General features: G+C 40.7%; 1 protein-coding gene across 2 annotated transcripts in view; it reads left to right on the top strand.

Moving 5' to 3' along the window:
• Window positions 1-24,425, top strand: part of FUOM (fucose mutarotase) — a 400,356-nt gene that overhangs the window by 153,212 nt on the left and 222,719 nt on the right. For both annotated transcript variants that reach the window (XM_044056791.1, XM_044056790.1), the window contains one exon: window positions 1,045-1,115. In XM_044056791.1, the coding sequence (XP_043912726.1) occupies window positions 1,045-1,115 (71 nt within the window). The remainder of the gene's footprint in view (window positions 1-1,044; window positions 1,116-24,425) is intronic.

Here is a 24,425-nt window from a genome sequence, read left to right as displayed (position 1 = left end):
TCTTGCTGGAGGCTGAGGCACTTGTCAGGGTGCACTGTTTTACAGTTGGGACATGTGTCCCCTTGTACCTCGATGTTAAACCGCCCAAGGTTGTAGTACTAAGTTTGAACCTGATGCTGGTGTTGACACAAAAATCTTTTTTTTTGGTAAGGTGGCTCTGCCCTTTTAATGTGTGTGCTGGCTGAGTCAGTGAAATGTCTCTGATGCTGTCATTGAATTTTCTATGTTACTCGTGTGACTGACCATTATACCATGAATCTAATTTTGACTCCCCTGATAATGTCTGCATGTTTGATTGTGAATTAAATGTGAATTTAAGCATGGGGGATCGCATGATACAGGTATTATCACACTGTTTTCACAAAACACATGCTACATCTGAGTTGCAGTAATTCAGTGTCATAGGTCATGTGGTGGTGGTTGTAGATGGTTGTAGAGCATAGATGCTATGATGAAAATATGAGTACAGAATGTTACATTTTGGCAAAATGTGTTAAAAAAGGCTGCTTTTATACATTTTCTCAACTTTCTAGTAACATCACTGTGTATATAGGCTCCCTTGTAAGAACGTTTGGTTTCATTCTACATTCCGCAATTTTTATCAGATTTTTTGCTTTTAGTGTTAAGCTGTGTTGAAGCTGACTAGTGAATCTGATTCCACTGAAGGACAATGCAAACAGTGAAAGAAAAACAATTTTGACACTAGGACTTTGAAGCCTGTGAGGTAGAAGAAATATGTGACTGAATGTGAGGTCCAGGTGGTCTCCACTAGTTTTCTCCTATTTGGTAGAAAAGACTTGGTGCAGAAGTAGCTATCGATATGACTGGTCAGTGTTCCTTGCCCATTTTATAACGTGGAGTACAGAGTGACCCATTCCATTGCACTGTATGGTGACATTTCACAGAGCAGAATTATGTGGATAACACCACTTTTAAAATTATTCACAAGGAAACGGTATGACTTTTATGAAATCAAGATGATAGATGTTTGTTCTTTTCTTGGCTTTTTTCTGTATTCTAAATACTTTTTTTTCTGTATGGTAGGACTAGGAATACCCCAGTTGTTGAAAGCGATCTTACAGTTACTACCGTTGGACATTTATGTTGAAAGCCCTGTAAGTATTTTTGCTGTTTTATTTTAAAATGAAGTTGGATTGTATAATAATTTGTGTTTGACTGGAATATCTGAAATCTGAACAGTAACAGAGCTAGTGGATTATCTTGTGCAGTGATATTCTCTTGACACCACATTAATCTAGCTACCTTAGGCCACCCTGACATTGTTGTAAGTAGAAGAAATTGTAGTTTGTTTTTTTACTACTTGATGTTATCGTGTTTAAAGTTTGCCTGATAAACATGGTGCATTAAATACAGAACCCACAAAAGTCATGTCATGAATTTATGACTGGCAACAGTCTTCACCTCCAGACACACACTACTGTCACCTGGGTTATCAACTTCTGTGCCATTACTGACATTTTAAAATGCAGACATACTATTATTGTTCTCAGATAACATTCTTTTTTTTTATTGCTGAGCAGACAGTATTCTGGGAATCACTGGGATTAAAGTGCAATTTGAAAATGATGTGTCTGTAGTGACAGGCTCATTTTATTTCTATCAATCTGTAACTTTGAACCAGTCTGAGTAATCTGTTGTGCTACAGGCATGTTGGCGATGGAATGGCTTAAATAATGTGAACAGAATGATGGGGCAAACAACACTTGAATAATTTAAATCACATAGTGTGACTGGGATACTGGGAAAAGCCGAAAGACACAAAACAAAACAAGTGTGACTGGGATATCTAAATAAGCAATGGAACATCACAACAGATTCCAGTAAGAAGATTTGGTATAGAAGAATAGTTCATAATGCAATGGATAGAGTTGTACTGGACAAGTCAACAGCTACCAGAAACGAAAACAAAACCAAAGCGCAGTATTGACCCCACTTGAAGACATGCATATTAATATAGTTATTAAATCAGAGTTCAGTTCTACTGATTAGACTTCCTGTATGTGAGGTTCAGTGCCAGTGGTGAATTCAGACCCACTGGATATTGTGGGAGAGTATCCATATTTATTGGTACCCCCGTCACCTCACATCAAATCCTGTACAATAAGAACCTGAAACTTACTGACGTTTTAGTGACATTCATTAAAACTTTCTACCACAGAACTAATATCTGCATATACCCATCTGTGTTCCCCTCTGAGCATTCCGAATATCTAAGTCAGATTGAAAACTTGACTATTAAACCAAATATTCTTCTTGGGGGAGATTTTATCTACCCTTCCATCAACTGGCTGACATACAATTATCAAAAATTACACTTAAAGATTTCTTAATTTTGTAAATGCATGATTTAGATCAAATAGTCCCTGTTCCCAATAAAAATACAGATCTTCTTGATTGTGTCCTTACAAATATATCCCCACCTGTATTACCCCTCATGTTACATCCTGCTTAATTAAATCCAGCCATCTAGTTGTGACCCTTGTAACCTACTTCACGATCCACAAGCATCTCACTGTATTTAAAAATTGCTCCAAACCCACCTATTTAGTATTTACTAATATTCTTCATAATCACAAAAGGCACAGATGACCCCAAACCGAATGCTACTGTACTCTTCTACAAATTTTACTCCCCTTATGATGTCTACATTCAGGCATCTGTTCCCATTTACCATAAGCACACCTGGCAGTTCAAAAGTAAACCCATGTTGTGGAATTCTTGCATCAACAAAATGTAAAACAACAGGGAAATGCTTCTACCATCTATAACAAATATCCACTCATCCAGTTTAGAAGGGATTTAAATCAGATGAGCAAAAACCTTATGTGGCACTTCATGAGTTTAAGGACAGTTATGCACTTCCAAAGATAACTGCAAGACTTTTTATTTATATCAGAAAACTCAGATGTAACAAGCAGTACTTTATGGAGCTTATATCAAATAGTTCCCCTACTCTTACCCTAAAACTATTGCAAATATCCTTGCTGACTGTTCTCTCCTACTCTCCTCTCAAAAATCACTGTGGATCAGGTTCTGTTTGTGCTTTTCCAAACCAAGGACACAGTCTCTCTGGTTGCCTTAAATATATCTGCTAGTAAGCGTTGAGGACTACCTAGCCAGTTCCCCCTTAAACCTGCTTGATCCAAGACTCCCAGCAGATTGTAACTCAGATGTGTGGATCATAGCCATTGTGGTATCACTACACGAGGGCAGTCTAATAAATGACCATGGTAGTTATTGACCTATTGGCCTCAAAAGGAATGTCTGCAAGCTTATGGAATTTGTAACTATAGAGCTAATAAACAGTGACATGGGAAATCTTCAATCTCTTGACTCCATTCACCTTGGCATCATAAAAGGGAGATCATATCTAGTAAACCTAGCTGATTTCCTTGAAAGGGTTACCAAGCCCCTGGCTGGAAGTTGGACTATATAAACCTAGCGAAGGCCTTCAACAACATCCTCCATACAGGTATTCTTGATAAATTCACTCAATTCATCATAAACCCATATGTAGTCTTCTAGACAGTTACCTGGCTCAGTCATAGAATTCATACTGTAAATGTTGTGATTTCTTCTTCTTATCAGAAACATTTCACAAGCAGAGTCTCACTAGGCTTTGTCCTGGGTTTCCTCCTCTTTGGCAGTTAACTTTCTTTTTTTTTTTTTTTTTTGCACTCTTGCTCCTCCTTTCAGCAGTCTCCTCCTTGGCCAATTGTCCCATTTATTCCTCTGGGCTTGAGTAGGAGGTCCAGCACTGAAACAGCTGGGCAGGGGAATGACCAAGTGACTGATGCCACCTCTCCTTCCTCAAGGACAGGGTATGGGTTTCTGCCACCATGAGTATACTCTCCAATGAAGACTATTTGGTAAATTCCTGTGGGCATGTAACAGTAACAACAGGAAGAGCAGGCAAGTGTTCACAGATTGCATACAGGGGAACATATTGAGCTGTGTGTAGTGTTGAAGTACAGATTTATGTTGCCTTGCTTAATTAAAGAAAGTCCTTCCCACAGCCACTATAGCATACTCTCTACCCGGCTCATGTTTCCTGAAGATAATGGGTTGTTTGGGGAGGAATGATAGAGTCAGGAATGGAATTAAGCTCCCTCCCCTCACAAAAAAAAGCTCCTAACTAAGCACACCATTAAATCTTGCCAACTTTATGCATTTCTTCAAAGAAATCCCAAACATTTATGTTTATTTTGTGATATTGATTCAGTCTCACCAAACATACACATTTGAATCTCTCAGAACAACAAACAGTTGTTATGGCAGCTTATGGTGGCAAGGTAATGAAACTTACAGGCCAGATAGGTTAGTCTTTTGGTAAAAGCTAGTAAGTGGAACGGGTATGAAATATGCTGATATTGTAACCTACATAAAACTGATTTCACTGTCTGTCTTATTTCTAACAGGAATTATTTCCTTTGCTGGAAATGGAAGTTAATAGAGGGTGGCATGCAGGCTCTAAGTTTACATTTAATTTAATTTTCACTGAGTTGTTTCTAGTATCTGTAGTTTACTGAAAATGTTTACAAACATCCAGATGAACCTCTTGGTAGATTGATTATATCACTGATAAATTCTTTATGAGAATGCATTGTTTTTTAGCTTGACTATGTTTTTAGTCTCCAGCTAAACAACCATCAGAATGCAAAAGACAGTTTTGACTTGTTTGAACATCTTGCAACTTTAAACTGCAACAGTGAATGTTGGTTGGCACAACCTATTATTATATCCCAGTTTAACTTACTAATTGTTTAATTTTTTTGTGATTTGTCATATGGCGGCAGAACTGGATTATTTCATTGGCTTGATACACAGTTATCTTGAATGTCAAGATATTTTTCTACATAATAGAAGACTGCTCTGTGGTCAAGATTGGCAACTAATTATGCAATTCTTATGACCAGCTGGTTAAAAAGATATTTTATTTTGTCTGATGCTACTGTTTATGAATGTTGCATAATGTTATGTTGCAATGGTTTGGGTTTATGAATAGATGTGTTGTAATTTGCATAGGAGTGTAGAAACATCATATTCATTTGGGTATGGCCATCTTAATTTTCTAGGCAATGCTACTATATATTTTTTCTTGATTTAGAAATATATGTAAATTGAAAGTAAAAGTATTAGAAAACTAGTAGCCTTTGCTGCTTATTTAAATGCATAGGGTTTTCATTAATTGGTTAAATGAAATATGCTCTCCGTTCAGAAATGTTGGTGCCTGTAGATTATGTAGGAAAGAGGTAGAATTTTTGAGCAGAGTAGTGAGGTGAAGCATGTATTTTGGATGAAGGATACCCACAGTGTTTACTAGAAGAGAAGTTACCTGGTAAGTAACTTAGTAGAAAGTAATTTTAGTCAACATAAGCTAAAAATGATCCAATGCACTAAATTAATGTTTCAGTGAATTTAATAAACTTGCAGGAAGACTTGGAAATGCTGTGGGTAAAAACTGTTGACTGCTATCTTCACCCTTAGATGGTGCAAAGAGATAGATTTTAGTCCTTTTGTAATGTTCAAGAAAGTTCAGAATTCAAATATCTAGTGACTTCCAGTAGAGATTAGGGTAATGCCAAGATTAGTGCAACCTGAATTAACCCTATGCAAAACAAATTTCCATGCAAAAGACTGATGTTTAAAATGTCAAACTACTGAAAACCACCTACTTTAACAGCTGCCGTAATGGTTAAGGTCTTTGCTTCTCAAGCACAAGGTATGTGGTTCAGTCCTGACCTCTGGCCAGTGCATACTATATGTACAATTTGCATGTTCTCCCTGTGTTTGTTTGGGGAGCTCCTCCTATCTCTGAAAAAAAGGCTGGGTGGTTCCATTTCAGACCTAAAAAGTATACCAAAATAGGTATGTAGGAAAGGGGAGACATTAGGCAGACTGAAAACAGAAGTGTAACCATTAGGTATGAAGGGTAGGGTGTACAAATGTCATTTTTGTGGTGAAAGAGTCCCTTTTGTATGTTTTCAAAAAAGTGCTGGTGGGGAAGGTACTGACTAATGTCAGGGGATGAGATACAGGGAGGAAAATAGGTAGCAGGGCCAGGCCAATTAAATAGATAGCAGAGACAGACAGGAGTGGTAAATAGATAACAGAGACAGACAGGAGTGGTAATTAAACAAAAGATGGGGATAAGCATAGATGTTTAGTGTTCTTATAACCACATTTTCAGCAAAATCTAATAAATGGGGTGAGCAAATTTGCCAGCTATTACCAAGGTTAGAATAGTTGCAACCAATCTTGCAGGCCAAGATATTCTGCACAAACTCACTGTGAGATTACACATTTAAAACTGTATTGCAACTTTTGTTTATAACATTTCACAAAAAGACAAGTTCAGGTTATCTAAGATATAAAATAAGGCTTTCATATCTCTTCTTATACTCTGCTACAGATTAATCAGAGGTGAACTGATTCTAATCTGTAGGTGTTCAAAAAGTGAAGATATGGCTTCTCCTCTAGGTGCCATATTTAACTGTCACTGTTGTGGTACCAGCTCAGCAACTCCCTTGCTAGTATTATTAACTACACTACAAAGGAGTAGGTTCCACTGTAGAGCTGGCAGGTTATGGAACTCTGTGCCTTTTTCTATTAGACAGTCTTGTGACTTTCTCATTTCAAAAAATCTTTAGATAATTGGTTTGGTAAAAGAATATTAGGCCTTCACTTTTTTCTTACATACTCCTAGATAGACTTCAATGAGACCTTGATTATGTCCTTTCAACAGCATTGCCTATCCGGGAAATGCCGAAAGAAGAAGAAGAAGAACAGCATTGATCATTGAATATACAGAGCTCAGCCAACTGGTGATGGGAAGAGTTGGGCAATGAACAAGGAATGCGGAATGACACTTAAAGGGGGGAACATTCTAGAGCTGGGATAGGACAGTCACCTGGTATTTCTGGCTGCCTGACTTGCCAAGAGGGGAATAAATCCAGGCATCATTCTCTTGGGTGGCTAATGGGATTGCTCCTTCAGAGGCCTGATGATTGGGGCCTGCTAGTCATGCAGTTCTACAGCCATGTTCAGAGTTCCCTGTGCAGGTGTCCATCTGTCAGTGGACCTCAGCAGCAGCCAGCTTCCACATCTCATGCTAAGAATCCTGACTCCACTTTCAGGATAGGAAATTTGACCACCCTCATGAAAGGCAGACTAAGAGGTAACAGTGAATGCTGACAGGCAGACCTTATAGTCTTTGGAGAACCAGTATCAGATGCTGATGCTGGCAACCAAGCTGGTCTGACCTGTCCTCCTCCTCATCCACAGTAGGACCTGCAGAATGACAACAAAATAGGAAACAAGCATCAAACACATGTATGATGAAGTCACCAATGCAGATGTGAACAGGACGGCCTCACAACACATATGTACCATGCAGCCAGGAGTTGTTTGTCTGTCAGATGGTACAGACAATTAAGAAACTGTTAATGAGCTGTTTTCTTTGGTCCAGTTGTCTATGGTTTGATTCCCTTCAGCCTCCATTGCCCAACTATGTGACCCTGAGCAAATCATTTAACCAGACAGCACTGTTGGTATGAGTCTGAAAAAGATCCACGGAGATAAGTGCTCCACGCCAGTAAACAAATACAAATAAAATAAAAAAAAAAAAAAAAAAATGGCTACTGGGAAACAAAATACATACTCTTAAGAATACATATTCAACAGTTCAAAATAGTAGAAGAGCCACTGAAAAATGCTTACAGTGCATTTATGGCTTCTTCTCCTAAATCTCTGTCTCCAACTGTGACAGCAAGTCAGGGTGGTACTGTTATCACTGTTCCACTATCTTCATTGTACAACAGAATGAGTGAAACCAGCAGCATCACTTAACACTACTGCCAGTTCAAGTCTGGCATCTACTTTCTACAAAGGACCATCACAATAGCCAGAAGGTACCCCCTAAAGTTCCTGTAGAAAAAGAAGAACAGGAAAATCCTGCCTTTCTTGGTTCACCATGCTGGAGTCCTGCATCCCTCAGTTCATGAAACAGCCATGGTCACTCAGTCATGACCACTCAAGGAATAAAATAGTAGCTCTATGCACATGGGTGCACAGTTGTGTACTCTAAATCTATGTGCATACATATGTCATGTGCACAGACATACATATCACATGTTTTATGTTCTCTGCGACACATATGGTTTATCAACATGTATGAATAGCACATTGTACACTGGCAGTGATTCACAGACAGTTGTGTTAAGTTGTGCGTTCATTAGTATAACTATTATGCTAAACGGCCCTGTTAACATGATGTAATGCATCTGTGCCATTTTGTGCTACATCTGAACGCATCTGTTCCATTTTGTGTTACATCTGTTGCAACCGTACAACTATGAAGTAGCAGAATTTGACTAAAGCTTCTGTAGGTGTTGATATTCACAAAGTTAAGTAAGGAGTCCTGTCTAGTAATGCATCTCAGCAATGATAAACCTAATGGTGGATGTCAGAGAGCAGATGTTATGTAAGTATAAGTGGGAATCCATGACACTGGCACGGCACAATACTCTCTGCCTGTGGCTTGGGGAGGGATTTCAATCTGTGAACACAAGAAAATGTGAGGAGGACGTCATAAGGATTGTGTTGTTCCAGGGAGATCTGCTGAGTCATGAGTACAGTAAGTAAATATGAGGAGGGGCTAAGACTATGCTTAGCACTAACTGTAGATAATTATCAGGTGCAAAACAGGGGAGCTATGAGCCAAGTCACGTACATCCTGCAACATAGCGTACTCACCCACTGGCTAACATTTTTTGACTAGAGGTGTTCAGGTACAAGGTATACAGGTACACTGCTTTGAAAAGTTCACTAACCAGGGGAATGAACTACTAATGTAAGCCTTTTGCATGTATGTCGCATCTCATGGGCAGAGATACTAAGGACAAGCATTATTGGGACTGGATTTTTCAGATGCTGGTGTAGGATATGAATGTTTTGGACAGCAATGAAGGGTTACTGATACAATATTCTGTGCAAAGGAAAAAGTATGGGAAAAGGTATGGGACATGGTGACAGGTCCACAACAGGGAGTCAGTGGCCAAAATAAAAGGGGGTGACTGAGGTATTGGAGTTTTTAGTGTCACTTGCCAGCTAGGGAGAGAGGCCCCTCATTTCTGGAGGTGGCTTGAATGTAGGAGATTAGGTGGCACAAATACTCGTGTGTCAGTAGGGGAAAAAACGGGTTAGTAATGTTTATTACAGTAAACTCTAGCACACCCCACTGCATGTTTGAACAAGTCCCACCTGCATTCTTGCCTTTCCAGAAATTTCTGGTCTGCAAGAACGAACATGACATGGTATGTCTGTCAACATATGCTATAAAGGCATATCCATGTGCATCAGCATATCCGGCATAGAGCTTATACAAATGCATCTGAAGAATGAGTGTGGTATTGTATGGATTCATGTTTTCACGGGCTCCACTGGTAGAGAGTCTATCACAAATGGGAAATGCAGGGCTGATGTCAGCAGGGCAACTGTGACTGAAGATGATGGCAACATGCAAGTGTCACAGTCCAGTGATGTAGTGGCACTGTCTGTAACCTTAAAAAACTCCTTAACAGTCGGCCTACTATCTACTCATCTCATATTCCTTTCCACTTCTCTTATTACTGAATGGAATCATGAGGCAGCAACACCACCTCTAGGTGGTGCCTACCGAGGGGAGAGTTGTGTAGACCAAACACTTTAAACATCAGCTGTGGTGTACTGTATCCTCTAGACAGGAGAACCCAGATCACAGACTGTGTGCCATATTAGGGTTAGCTAATTCATAGCAGTAAAAATTGGTTCTAGGTGATTTTGTCTTGTTGACTAAAATTGCCAAAAATGGGTATGGCTATGAGTATTTGCTGGTAATAAGTGGGCTGAAGGCCTGGCTTACCCTGACCTATGCCAGGGAATGTGTGCATCTCTATTGGTCAATGTGTGCCCACCTTAAAGCCCAGCAGACTTAGGGCAGTAAGCTACTGTCTGGGTTACCCAGCCTGGACTACCTGGGATATCGCTGTTATGAGAAAGCTGGATGTAAAATCAATCAACCTTCCAAAAATTAACTGAGGATTGTTACACGTAATGTATGTTCCGTGATAAGAAATGTATGTGGATGACATAATGGTAAGGAGGAGATTGGACATCCTGTGTATCTAGCGAACAAGGTGGAAAGGCAGTGCAGCAAAGATACTTGACTTGGGATCCAGAGTCGAAGCAATGCCACTTGGCTTGGGATCCAGAGTCTATTATTCAGGCAAAGGGTAGACTGGAAATGGTGTGAAATTTGTAGTGAGCAAGTGTCTTCCGAAGACAGTGTGGAATGTCATCAGAATTAGTAACAGACTCATGGCAGTCAGATTCCAGTGTCAAGACAAAGCAGTATTCTAATTTCTGTCTGTGGCTCAGTGCAGGATTCTGATGGTGAAGGAAAGAGTGTGTTCAGGCAGAGGTTTCCAGATCTAACAGATATATCTGGACAGTATGAGTTGGTTTTGATAATGGGTGATATGAATGCTCAAATTGTGACAGACAGAAGCAGATATGAGACCTACCTTGGTCCACGTTGATGATGCAGCAAGAATAAAGAAAGAAAGACCCTCTTAGACCTTTGTCTGGCAAATGGCTCGATGGTGGTTAGTAGATGGTTCACCAATTATGACAGTCACAAGGCACTACATACATGCATACAAATATTTCTGGCACTGGCAGTAATGCCCTTCCATTCTACCAATACACCAAACAGTTATTCCCATAATAGGTGCCCATGTTGTTCTTAAAAATATGTAAACTAGTGCTTGCTTTAATGTAATTTGGTAGTCTATTCCATGCATCAGCTACTCTCTTAGAGAACCAGTTAGTACACCTCTCATTCCTATATAGTCTTTTTTAATTTCTCCAAGTATTTTGTGTTTCTAACACCATGACAGGAATGGACTCCATTCCTAAGTCAAAGTATTATTAAAGTTCATGAAATTAGTATTGTTTCAGTCTTTGGTGTTAGCCAGAAGTGCTCTTTGCAGCACTGCAACATGCCCAGTATTAACTCCTTCTGCAATTCATATAGAGTTACAGGTATTTGTAACATGTCTAAGTTATAACTGTAAATTCCTTTTTATAAGACCCTTTGCTCCTACTACTATTGGAACTGTCTGGGTATCCTTCTTCCACATTGCTCTCATTTCTGCCTGCAAATCCTGGTATTTTATGAGTTTGTGTCTCTTTGTAAGTAAGACACTGTAGTCACTGGGTGTAGCAATTTCAATGATCAATGCTACCTTTGTCTTCTTTTCATGGACTATTCTATCTGGTTTTCTCACATCTATTTTTGAAATGTTGGTAATGGATGACCACATGTGATATAAACTTCATAATTTTCTATAATGCCTTGTGGCTCATGTTTACAGTGTTTTTCAGCTACTTCAGTATTATAATGTTTGCACAATCCCCAGTGCAACAGTCTTGCCACATCATTATGTCTTTCAATATACAGTCCTTCTGCCTTTAGTATATCACAACAAGCAATAAGATATACAACTGTTTCCAATTCTGTTTTACAAAACCTACATTTGTCTTTTTTCCCACATATTCAATGGACTTTGTAAACCAACATGTATGTGGTCCACTATCTTGTGCCATCAATATTAACCTTTCATCTTTTGGTTTAAATTCACCTGTTCTTAATCATTCCTGTGTTTGATCCTGATCAACATGAGGCTGTTCCAAGAGTTTTCTATGTTTGCAACTGTTCTTATGCATTTTCCACATCTCTTGCCTTCTCATCTGATCCTTCACTATATATTATTTCGTATTTTGGCACATTTAGTTATTACCTGATTTTTATCTACTTCTGGTTTGATCTCCATTCCCATTTGAAACAGATTTGCTTCTGCTAAACTAAGCAGGGAAGTCACCTTAGACATATTCTCTTCATGTTTCAAAACTTTCCCTATGGGTTATGTGAGGTCAGCAAATATGAATGCAGACCCACAACTGCAGATCTATGACATGTAATTAATTTCAAGGAGGCACATACATCCTTCAGAACAGGGAATATATATTCTTGGTATGCACCGATTTTTTTATAAATCATTTGATGAACATGAAGTATCCTTCTTGTTTTCCTGTCCAACCGATCCAACACCTTTCTGGGACCAGTCAGTCACTTTAAAACTGTAAGTTAGGACAGGAAGAGCATATTGGTTATATAGCTTGGACCTTATTCCTAGATGTCAACCCTGTTTTCAGTATTAATTTAAGTCTTTTAAAATATTCCTTGCTAAGTTTTATTCACATTTGTTCATGTTTTATTGTTGATCCTTCATCAATTTCTAAATATTTATACACTCCCTCTTGCTAAAGTTCTTTTATATCACATTCCTGTCCCAGGCTGATGTTTTCTTGGTGCTGCAGCTACCCTGCTTTAAAGGTTGCTTTTGCACATTTATCAAGACCAAATGACATTCTTATATCATCTGAAAATGTTTTGACCACTTGCAGTTGTGCTTTCAGTTCCTCATCTGATGAACTATACATTTTTAAATTGTCCACAAAAAGAAGATGAGAAGTCTTTACACTTTGTTGTTTTCTGGGAGCCAAATTGTTGCCATGGTAGACAGCTTAATGGATTAAGGGCAAAACCAAAGAGCAGCAGTAACAAAGTCACCCTGGAATATCCTCCTTTGAACTTTTATCCCAGGAATAATAATTTGTCCTTTATCATGGCTTAACTGCAAAGTGGTTTGCCACTGTTTCATGGTCGCTGTAATGTAATCAATCAGTGTAGGGTGGATCTTATACATTTTTGAGCACTCTTTTATCCATGAATGTGGGATACTGTCAAATGCTTTTTTGTAGTCTATCCATGCTACACTTAGGTTCTTTCCCTTTTTACAGTTCTCCATTATGACTTTATTTAACAGCAAATGTTCCGTTGTTCCATATGACTATCTTTTGTTACCCTTTTGTTCTATTACCACAACTGCATTTTTTTCTAAATGACTATAAACTCTGTCAGCATCAATTTCAGTGCATAGTTTATACATTGTCGGGAGGCAAGTTATTAGTCAATGGTTTTAAGGATAGCTTGCAGGTTCGATCTTAAGTAGGAGTATTGTTTTTCCTGTTATTAACCAGGCTGGTGTCTTTTCATGGGTGTGTACTAGGCTAATGGCCCTGGAGCCTTTACAAGCCTAGCCCATAGGATTACCCTGGCAGTGTGCCACCTGACCTTAGTTCCCAGTGCCTCTGTTGAGTAGAACCACTGGAGTGATCCCTGGGGTGAATTTAATATTTCCCATCCACACATGAAGATTTCTCTTGAAAAGGGCCAGTGAGGTGCTCTGCTTGATATGTATGGGAAGTCTATTCTATAACATGAGTAGCCTCTGGGTTATGAACCTGTACCTCCAGCATGTTCTGTTAATTGTGGTAATGAGGCTGAGGTCTCTGGAGTATGTGGTGTGGAGGGATTGGGATTTCTTTAGATATAGCATTTCTAACAGAGCTGGGTCAGACATGGCTTTGTAAGTCAAGCAGAGATCGCCTCTAAGTAAACATTTTCTGGGTGAGCATATAAATAGTTTTTGCTCATGGCTAAATCTTCATGTAAAGATGTTAATACTTTTAGCCAGAAGTTAGGTACTGCATCTGGTCCTGGGGTTTGCCAACTAGGAGCTTTTCTTAACTTTGTTTCAATCTCTCTCTTTGCCTGTTACTTCCCACTTCATATCCTGTACATTTGAACTTCTTAGTCTTTCTTTTACTTCTTCTATCTATTTAGCATCTTTGTTATGTTCCATAGGATCTTCATAGATATTTCTCCAAAATGTAGAGTTTCAATTCCTTTTGCCTTGTTTCTGAATTCTGTATAAACTTTTTTGGGTCATCAATACATTGCTAATTTTTTATATTTATCTGCATATATTCTAAGTTGTTCTGTCTATGCTGATATTTTTAGTTTATTATTTGCAATAGTGCAGTATAGATCCTGGTCTGTTTTGAAACTGTGCATTGCTTTTATCACATCTATGTTTCTGAGTATTTTTGTTCATCTATTCCCTCTTCTGTATTGTTCTAACAGTGACAATTCTTGTCTTAATTGCTTTATGGTTTTCTCCATTCAATACTTCCACAATGGCATTTGATTTCTCCCCTTCCTTTCCCTTATTACCCTGCATTTTTACAGTAAGAATTTATTTGTTATTAATTTAGCTGTACAGTAATATATCCTATTTATTTTTGTCATATGGCATAAATCTTTATGAACAGTCCTAATCACTATGTTCATTTGTTTTGTGAAACTTCTAACTTTTTGGGTTTTATTGACTTTCTGTAGTCTATTTATTTCATTGATCTTAATGTGTCTGTCCATCTCTATTAAATCAAGCAACTCCTCTTAGATCATTTCCTTTTAAACCGAGGGCACATTCCTTGTTCTCCATTTCCTGTGGACATTCTATAGAAAGTTCCAGAGCATCTTCCTGTGCCACATTTTCTTCAATTTCATCCTGTGTCATCTGTTGCTTTTTCATATGGGAGCTCACTAGCCTACAACTCCACTTGATGATGTCAGAGTTGCCACAGTTTCCTGTTCCTTCCCTTGCTGTCCAACTCTAACTAACATTTGTACTGGTTTCCTATGGTTTCCTATGGAAGGCTCCAAAGTATCTTCATATGACAACTGATCAGATGTTTCCTGCTCCAACTATTTTTTCCCTTAATTTGGATATCCATTGCTCTATCCTGTTGTTTTGCTTTTTGAATTAGATTTTCTACACTGGATCCTTCACTTTGCAGGTACTCCATAACCTCCAACTCTATTTCTGTAATTTCTTCATTACTAATCTCCTTTTCTACTTTTCCTGTTTGTCTTCTTTATTTTTTGTATTGTAAAGTTTTCCATGTCTGGATTCCTTTGCCTGTATTTCTCTTCAAATATCTTTGGTGCTGCTCTTTTTGTATTGATTAGTTTTGCTTTCTCCTTTGCATAAATATTACGCCATATTAAATCTCTTTTTCTTTCCCATGTCCATATTTCTTCTTCAGATGTCTCCTGCTCCTCCTGTTTCTCCTTACTTGAGGGACTCGTTGCATCATGCTGTAGTTTAACCTGTGTTAAACTTTCTACACTAAATCCTTCATTTGAGGTATTCCATAACTTCAACTATCTACACATGTCTGTATCTCCAGCATGTTCTATTTAAGTCACAGACAAAATTCAGGTCCCCAGACCTTGTATTTCTGGTACTGTTTGACTTATGAATATGCAGGAGATTCATAAGTGTGGTGTTTGTAGATGCCTTGTAAGCCAGGCATAGATCACTCATCAGCAATCTATTAGTAGAGAGAAAGTGCTTTAAAGCACTCTGCATAAGGTAGGCTTGTTATGCCTTGTATTTTTTTGTAATAAACCTCTGAGGTCATTCTGATTTCTGCATATGAATGGTCAGGAACATACCAAAGGGAGCATTGTAGTCTATGATTGGTCTGATAAGGGCAACTGAATAATGATCTCTTTGGACCTAGATGCATTACCCTTACTTATAAGTTGCACAGTTTAAAAGGATTTCCTCGTCACTGTGACCATCTGGTGGTCGAAGTTAAGGCTGCTGTCTATGAATGTACCAAATCCCTGACCACTGGGTAAACTCTTAAGGGCATATCCATCTCCAGACAAGTGGAGTATCTCAGGGCTCTGTCCTGGGACCGCTCTTGTTTGGCATCTACTTCTCTGAAGTACAGTACAACACTAAGGGACTCTGGCTAACAAAGTTCGCAGATGACTGCAAACTGGGAGCCATTATTGAATCCCTAAATTATGTGGATATTCTACAAAAGGGCCTTGCAGAAACAGATGCTTGGTGCCAGAGCCATGGGCTCAAGCTTAAAGCCAAGAAATGTATAGTTATCACCTTTGGGAAAAACCATGTACCCATGAATTACCACATAGTTGTCAATACACTAAACACCGAAAGTGTGATGAGAGACTTAGGGACACAGGTGGACAGTGGTCTCACCTTCGATAACCGCATCACCACAACAGTCAGGAAATCCTTCTATGTGGCACACCTTATCACTAAGGGCTTTTCATCCAGAAAAAAAGAGGTCATTGTCCCACTGTATTCATCCCTCGGTAGACCCATTATAGAGTACAATGCCCTGTTTTGTATGTACTTCACTAGACATCTTCAACAGCTGGAAAGACTGCAGAAATACCTCACTAAAAGAATCACAGGCCTAAAGCAGATGCCCTATACTGACCGTCTAAAAAAAACTCCAGCTATACTCTGTGGCATATCGGCTACTCAGAGGTGATCTCTGCTTAACATACAAGGCCATGTCAAACCCTGAGCTGTTGGACATGCTCCACTTAAAGAAATCCCAATCCCTCAGAGCCACATGCTCCAGGGATCTAAACCTTGTCATCACAATGAACAAAACATGCTGGAGGGATAGGTTCCTGACCCAGAGACTCCCCATACTCTGGAATAGACTGCCCATACATGTCAAGCAGAGCACCTCCTTGGCGCTCTTCAGAAGGACCAACGAATAGCAATCCAAACAAATACACAATTTTGTGTTATACAACAAATTGTAAAGGATATACAAGGCAGGGTATTAGATGTGCATTTGGACATTGCTGAGTTAAGATGGCAATTGCAGTTAAACGCCGCAGTCTTTCCCGGTATTAATGAAAATGTCAGTATAACCCCAGTATTAAAATTAAAAAATGTATTGGGATAGACAAGTAAATAAATGTACCAATATACAAACTGGTCATACAGTTATAGGTTCATAGGTAGGTACTAGTCTATCTGCCCGAGGGCATTTATAAGCCTAGCCAGAGTGTGTCGGCTTTCACCGCCCCATTGATTAATTAACTGAGCCTCTGTCAAGCAGAGCCAATTAAGTTATCCCAGGGGTGTATTTTCTGTTACCCATCCACTCGTCAAGGCTTCTCTTGAAGAGTGTTAGTGAGGGGCTCTGCCTAATGTAGTTAGGAATATTGTTCCAAAGTATGGGGAGTCTCTGTGACAGGAATCTATCCCTCCAGGATGTTCTATTTATTGTTGTGGTGAGGTTTAGCTCACTAGAACGCGTGGCTTGCAGTGACTTGGATTTCTTTAGGTGGAGCATGTCCATCAATTCTGAGTTGGACATGGCTTTGTAAGTCAGGCAGAGATCACCTCTGAGTAAGCGATATGTCACTGAGTACAACCGGAATTTTTTCAGTCGGGCTGCATAGGACATATGTTTGAGGCCAGTAATCCTCTTGGTGAGGTGCTTTTGTGGTCTTTCCAGCTGTTGGAAAGTGTCTTGTGAGGTACATCCCAAATGGGGCATTGTACTCTATGATGGGTCTGATGAGTGACGAGTAGAGGGGCACAATAACCTCTTTATTTCTAGATGCGAACCCCTTAGTAATTAGATGGGCCACATAGAAGGATTTCCTAACTACTTTGGCAATATGATTGTCAAAGGAGAGATTACTATCTACCTGGGTCCCCAGATCTCTTATTACCTCTTCTGTATTATGGGGGTTGCCGCCTATGTGGTAATTTGTGGGTGTTTTGTTTATCCCAAACGGAATGACTATGCATTTTTTGGCATTTAGCTTGAGGCCATGACTTTGACACCAGGTGTTTGTCTCAGTAAGGACTTTTTGAAGGATGTCCGTGTCAGCCAGAGAGTCAATTATGGCTCCCAGTTTGCAGTCATCAGCGAACTTGGTTAGCCATAGTCCTCCTGTGTTTGCCTGTACTTCTGAGAAATATATGCCAAACAGTAGGGGTCCCAGAACAGAGCCTTATGGGATACCACTTGTGACTGGTTTAGAGTCAGACCTGGAGCCTGCTATTCTTACCGTGTGAGTTCTGTCTGTAAGCCAGTTGGCAACCCATCTTGTGACATAGGGGTTTATGTTCAAGCTGGTGAGTTTTTCTATAATACCCGAGTGAAGAATGGTATCAAACGCCTTGTCGAGATCAAGGTAGGCTGTGTGAACCACCTTTCCCTCATCTATGGCCTTGGTGACTGTCTCAAAGAAGTCAACCAGATTTAGTAGGCATGATCTGCCCTTAACAAAGTCGAACTGGGTCGGGTCAAGTGTTTGGAGGTTCCCAATGTATTTGTTAATGAGTTCCATGATAATACGCTCCATAGCCTTGTGGACCAGTCTAGTCAGGCTTATGGGGCAATAGTTACCAGGGTTAGTTGTGGCCCCTCCTTTGTGGAGCAGAATAACTGTTGCTGTGCACCATTCTATGGGCACGTAGCCTGTGGAGAGGCTAAGGTTGAACAGCATGTTTAGGTGGGAGGTTAGTTTGTTCTGTAGTTCGTGCAAGACGCAGCCTGGGACACCATTTGGCCCCATTGATGCTGTGTTTATGGCTTTTGAAAGGGCTGTTTTCACCTGTGTTTCTGTGATTTCCAGGACACTACACTTTTCCTACACTTGTTGTGTGCCCTTTTGAAGGTGAGAGGGAGGTGAAGTTTGCACTGAATCTATCTGCCAGGATGTTGGCAATATCAGTAGGTTCAGTATATTTTGTGCTATTTTGCACTAGCTCAGAGCATATCTGCGAGTTGCCACTTAGTTTCTTGACATAGCTAAAGAAGGCTTTGTGGATGTTCTTCATCTCACATTGCTGCAGTCCTTACACTTGGGTAGTCCGCTGTCCTCGGTCGGCCCGAATATCAAAGTATAAGGCTGACGTCGGTCAAGGCGCATTTGACTGACATCAGGACGTCAGGGTACAAATGCGCATGACCGACGTCATATCCTCAGTCTTTTTTGCCGCATGGTCCGATGCAGAAGCAGCGTTGCAAGTGCCAGTTGGCGTTCTGAAATTGTTCGATTTCGGAGTTTCAGACCGAGTCAAAGTTGGCTAAGTACCCCGTTATGGAATATTTTAGTTTTTTCTTGCCTCAGTGGTTTACCGGATGTCAGAAAAAGTGAATAATTGTATTTCTTGTGGGAAACAGATACCGCATAGAGACTACCATACTTTGTGTATTCCTTGTTTAGGGCCTGAGCACGACGTTGTTGGGTGTCGCTCTTGTGCTAGATTCAATAAGCGCACTATTAAGAGAAGATTAGATTGTGCCAGGTTAGTCTTCGGGAAGTGGTGCAATTATAAAATGCCGTCGGATGCTCCGATGCCCGCTTCTTCGAAGAAGCGCAAGGACAAAGCAGTTAAACCTAGGCTGGAGGAACCATCAGTACCGGACGCCGGTTCTTTAGAGGTGTCGGTGGAGCCGGTGGTTCCACCGGAGGTTTCTTTGGGATCCCAGGGAGAGACTTTGTTATTGCAGGATGTGGCCTCTCAGGAGGCAGGCCAGGCTGATGGGGCTTCTCAGGTTACTATACTCCCCTCCCTGCCTAGGGTGGTTAGGCCCTCTCCTTCTGTTTCCAAGGCTTCTCCCAGGGGCAGGCCAGGTTTAGCTTCAGTTGGTGTTACCCCTAGCTCTTCAGGAACTGTGCCCAAGAAGCATATGCTTAAAATGGCAGAAGATTTGATTACTTTGATTAGGGTTCTATGCCCCTCCTGATAAAAGACCTAGGGTGGAGCCTGAGCTAGGAGTTTTGAGCAGGCTTCAGATGTTTCAGAGTCTTCGGCTGAAGACTTGCAGGAGTACTCTCCTTATTCTGATTCTGATGTGGATGATTCTACTCCTTCTGCTTCTCCTCCTGAGGATTTTTCTTTTCAGAAACTGTTCATTCCACGAGGGAGCATTTTAAGTGGGAAGGTCAGGACTGCTCTGATTCCAGGAAAAGGCTTAGGGAATTTTTGTTTTCACCCCAGCATAGGCCTTTGGCTATACCTCCTGTTTTGGATGTAGTGGAAGATGTTTTTACAGAGGCTTCTCTTAATCCTGATTCTTTACCTCCTGCTCCTGTTAAACCGGATAGGTATTACAGGGTGCCTGAAGCTCATAAGTATCTTTTTAAGAGTCCTAGGGCAGACCCAGAAACTGTTAGCCAGGGGCCTAAAGGTGTTAAGGCTTCTGTTGTTAAGAATCCGGTTCCTGCAGACAAAGAGGCCAGGGCCTTGGATAGATGGGGAAAGAAAGTTTATACTTCTTCCACTCTTGCTATGAGGGCTTTGAATTGCCAGTTTCACATGTTGAAATACCAAAACTATCTCCTTACACAATTGAAGTCTAAGGTTGATGCTCTGGCAGAAGGTATTGATTGTAAAGAGTTGCAAGATTTAGTACATGTTTCTGAACAGGTGGGTAAGCATTCTTTGCAATGTGGTTTTGATGCTGTACAGGCCTCGTCTAGGGTGGCTGCCACTGGGTCAGTTCTTCGCAGGCACGCCTGGCTGAGGGATCAAAATTTATCTGAACATGTTAAAACAAGGATTTTAGATGCTCCTTTACAATCTGACGTGTTGTTTGGTCCTCCTGTTGAGGCAGTTTTAAAGAAAATGGAAGACAAGGCTAAGTCTATGCAGACTGTTAAAGATTTTTGCAGGTCCAGCCTCCAAAGTTTAGTAGAAATTGGCCTACTAAGGGGTGGACTTATCCTTCTTATGATTCCCAGTCTAGGGGTAGATCTAGGCGTGGTAGGGGCAGCGCTCAGGGCTCTTTCAGGCCTAGAACAGGGAGTTCTCCTGCACAGTCTTCGGTGAGGGCAGGGGTCAGTCCTTTCGTAAACAGACCCAATGACCTACCTTTTCAGCTGCCAGAGCCTTCTCGTCTGGCAGCACCTTTGGGAGGAAGGTTGGCACTTTTCAAAGAAAATTGGAGTTTAATTACCCAAGACAGATGGGTATTGGATATCATACACCACGGTTACAGGTTTTATTTCCATACCTTGCCTCCTTTCAAAGGCATGCCAGACGTTCCTCCTCAACAAAGAATAGAGGCTCACAAGCAAGTTTCTCTGTTACTCCAAATAGGGGCCATACAGCCGGTCCCTATGCTAGAAGTGGGCCTAGGATTTTATTCTCGCCTGTTCCTAGTACCAAAGAAGGGGAACACGTGGAGACCAATTTTGGATTTATCTACCCTCAACACTTATCTGGACATTCCCAAGTTCAAAATGTTGACGTTACAGCAGCTTTTACCTCTGCTGGGCAAAGATCATTGGATGGTAACTTTGGATCTCAAGGAGGCTTACCTTCATGTTCCTATCAGACTAAGTTGCAGGAAGTATCTGCGTTTTGAGCTGGGACTTCTCACTATCAGTTCTCTGCATTGCCCTTTGGCTTATCTACTGCCCAGAGTGTTCACGAAAGTTCTGGCTCCAGTGATAGCTTTCTTCAGGCTAAAAGGAATACAGATCTATCCTTATTTGGACGACTGCCTGATTCTGGCTCAAGGAAGGGAAGAGCTTCTTCATCATTTGGAATATGTGATAGCAGTGCTAAGATGCCTGGGGTATTCTGTGAACGAAATAAAGTCCAGTCTAGTACCCTCTCAGGACATGTGCTTTCTGGGTGTGAGACTGAATACAGCATCCCAGATGGCCTTTTTAACCCCGGACAAACAAAAGAGTCTATCCCTTTACTTCCATCAACTATCTCATCAGTCCGGGCTGACTGCAAGGACAGTCCTTCAAGCCTTAGGGTTCATGGCATCTTGTATTCTGGTGCTTCCCAATGCCAAACTGCATATGAGGAAGCTGCAATGGTATCTCAAAATGTATGGACACAGCACTGCCAGGATCTGGACACTGTCATTCAAATAATACCTTGCATTCAAAAGGAATTTTTGTGGTGGGCTCAGGAATGTCACCTAAACAAGGGACTCTCTGTGACCCGGCCAGAGGCGAGTCAGATTTTAACGACAGATGCCTCAGACAAAGCTTGGGGAGCTCATCTAAATGGAAAGTGGATACAAGACAAGTGGCCTGCCAGACTACAACATCTACATATCAACCTGAAGGAGATGTTAGCAGTCCAGTTTGCATTAATAGCTTTCAAGGATTTACTTCTTCCAGGGCAGGTGTTGATTCTAACAGACAACACAACTGTCATGTGGTACATCAACAAGCAAGGGGAACGATTCTTATCCTCTATGCAGGCAAGCAATGATTTTGTGGGAGACTGCTCTCAGTTTACAGCTCAATCTTCAGGCAAGATTTCTGCCAGGAGCACAGAACTCCTTAGCAGATGTGTTGAGCAGAAATTATGGATCCCCACGAGTGGAAATTGGATCCTCATGTATTTCAGAAATTGACAGTGTCATGGGGAACTCCAGACATAGATCTGTTCGCTTCTCCACTAAACCATCAGCTGCCAAAGTTTTGCACAAAAGGTTTCATCCCACAGCTTGGAGAGTGGATGCTCTTTCTTTCAATTGGAGCAATCTTCATGTGTATGCCTTTCCACCTCTGCCTCTCCTCCCAAAGGTACTTCTAAAGGTCAGACAGGACAAGCCAAGGATGATTTTAATAGCTCCAGATTGGCCTCGACAGCACTGGTACCCATTACTGAGAAGTCTAGTACGGAAGCCTCCATGGCCTTTGCCTTCGATTCCACACCTGTTGTCACAGGAGGACAGCCATTTGCTCAATGTCAAGCTTCGCTCTCTGCACCTAACAGCCTGGCATATTCTGTTTTGAACCATAATGGGCCTCCACTTCCTCAGCAAGTTTTGAATGTTATTTTGGAAGCTAGAAGGCCTAGTACAAGGAAAGTGTACGCAGATAAATGGAAGAGATTTTTATTTTGGAGTGCAGCAAAAGATTTTGATGTTTCTGAGCCTAATTTGAGTGTGGCTCTTCAATATCTTACTGAGTTACTGGACAAAGGTTTGTCTTTCTCTTCTATTAAGGTTCATGCTGCAGCAATTTCGGCTCACTATGATTGTGACCCACCATTGTTTTCTCATCCTTTGTTCAAGCAATTTCTTAGAGGGGCAAAGAATATAAGACCCCCACGAAGAGCTCCTACTCCTGCTTGGGATCTCAATTTTGTGTTGGAGAAACTCACTCTACAACCTTTTGAGCCTGCAGCTACTTCTGAGTTGAAATATTTATCATGGAAGACTGCTTTTTTGTTGGCCATTACCTCTGCAAGAAGGGTTTCTGAATTGCAGGCCCTTATGGCGGTTGAGCCTTTCTTGATTTTCCATAAGGATAGGGTATCTTTACGTACTAATCCTTCCTTTATGCCTAAAGTGGTTTCTAGTGTGGCTTTAAACCAAACTATTCATTTGCCTACTTTTTATGCAAATCCCCAAAATAAAGGGGAAAAGATTTTGCACACTTTAGATGTACACAGGCAGTTGCGATATTATTTGGACAGAACTAAAGGGTTCAGGCAGTCTCAGCAGTTGTTTGTTTCTTTTGCTTTGGGTTCTCAGGGCAAGCCTGTGTCAAAACAAACTATTTCTAAGTGGATTGGGTTTTGCATTGCTTTCTGTTATTCCCATCATGGCAAGGAGATTCCAGCTGGGATTAGGCCTCATTCCACTAGGGCTACTGCCACTTCAGCCTTTTTGAGGGAGTGGCAACCAAGGATATTTTGGAGGCAGCTACTTGGAGTTCAGTGCATACTTTCTCTAGGCATTATCACCTACCACTTTACTCTAAATCCAGGGCTGGTTTTGCCACTGCTGTTTTGCAGGGCATTTTGGCAGCTCCTGCTTCCTTGTAGTTTGGCCATCCTCCCTTACCTCTGCTTTGGGATTCTACCCAAGTGTAAGGACTGCAGCAATGTGAGATGAAGAACATAGTACAGTTTTGTACCTACCATAAATGTAGATGTTCGAAGATCCACATTGCTGCAGTCCAATTTACTCCCTCCTTCCCTCTGTAGTTAGAGGTGGTTGTGTGGGTTGGGTTGTAAATATTGTGTATATTGTATATATTGTACATATAATTAGTGCAAGGGTGGTTGGTTGTTTGTTTGCTGTCTTTTGGTTTTGACCTTTATGTTTAGGGTCTTCTGACATCTGGGGCAAGAAAAGACTGAGGATATGACGTCGGTCATGCGCATTTGTACCCTGACGTCCTGATGTCAGTCAAATGCGCCTTGCCCGACGTCAGCCTTATACTTTGATATTGACTACCCAAGTGTAAGGACTGCAGCAATGTGGATCTTCGAACATCTACATTTATGGTAGGTACAAAACTGTACTTTATCTTTCAAATCCATGGCTATTTTTCTTTCGAAGTTAGCCTTGGATGATTTTATGAGGGACTTTAGTTTCTTACTGATACTGATCAGGGATGTCTTTCCTTCTTGGGATTTGCTTTTTTTCTGAACTAGTTTCCTCCTTTTGTTGTATAACCTGTTTATGGTACGGGTCCACCAGTTTGGTTTCCTTCTCTTAGGGGAGTGAGTCTTAGTTTTGTTAGGGATAGCATGATCCATGCATCCTTGTAGGTGCTCATAGAGTGCAATTGTAAAGGATTCTGCATCTTGGGCAGTGTTATCTTT

The sequence above is a fragment of the Protopterus annectens genome, chromosome 14.part0, assembly GCF_019279795.1.
Source record: "Protopterus annectens isolate FY-2018-M chromosome 14.part0, PAN1.0, whole genome shotgun sequence".
NCBI classification, from domain to species: domain Eukaryota; kingdom Metazoa; phylum Chordata; order Ceratodontiformes; family Protopteridae; genus Protopterus; species Protopterus annectens.
The sequence above is the reverse complement of the archived record's forward strand: the minus strand, read 5'-3'. Positions and strand labels throughout refer to the sequence as shown.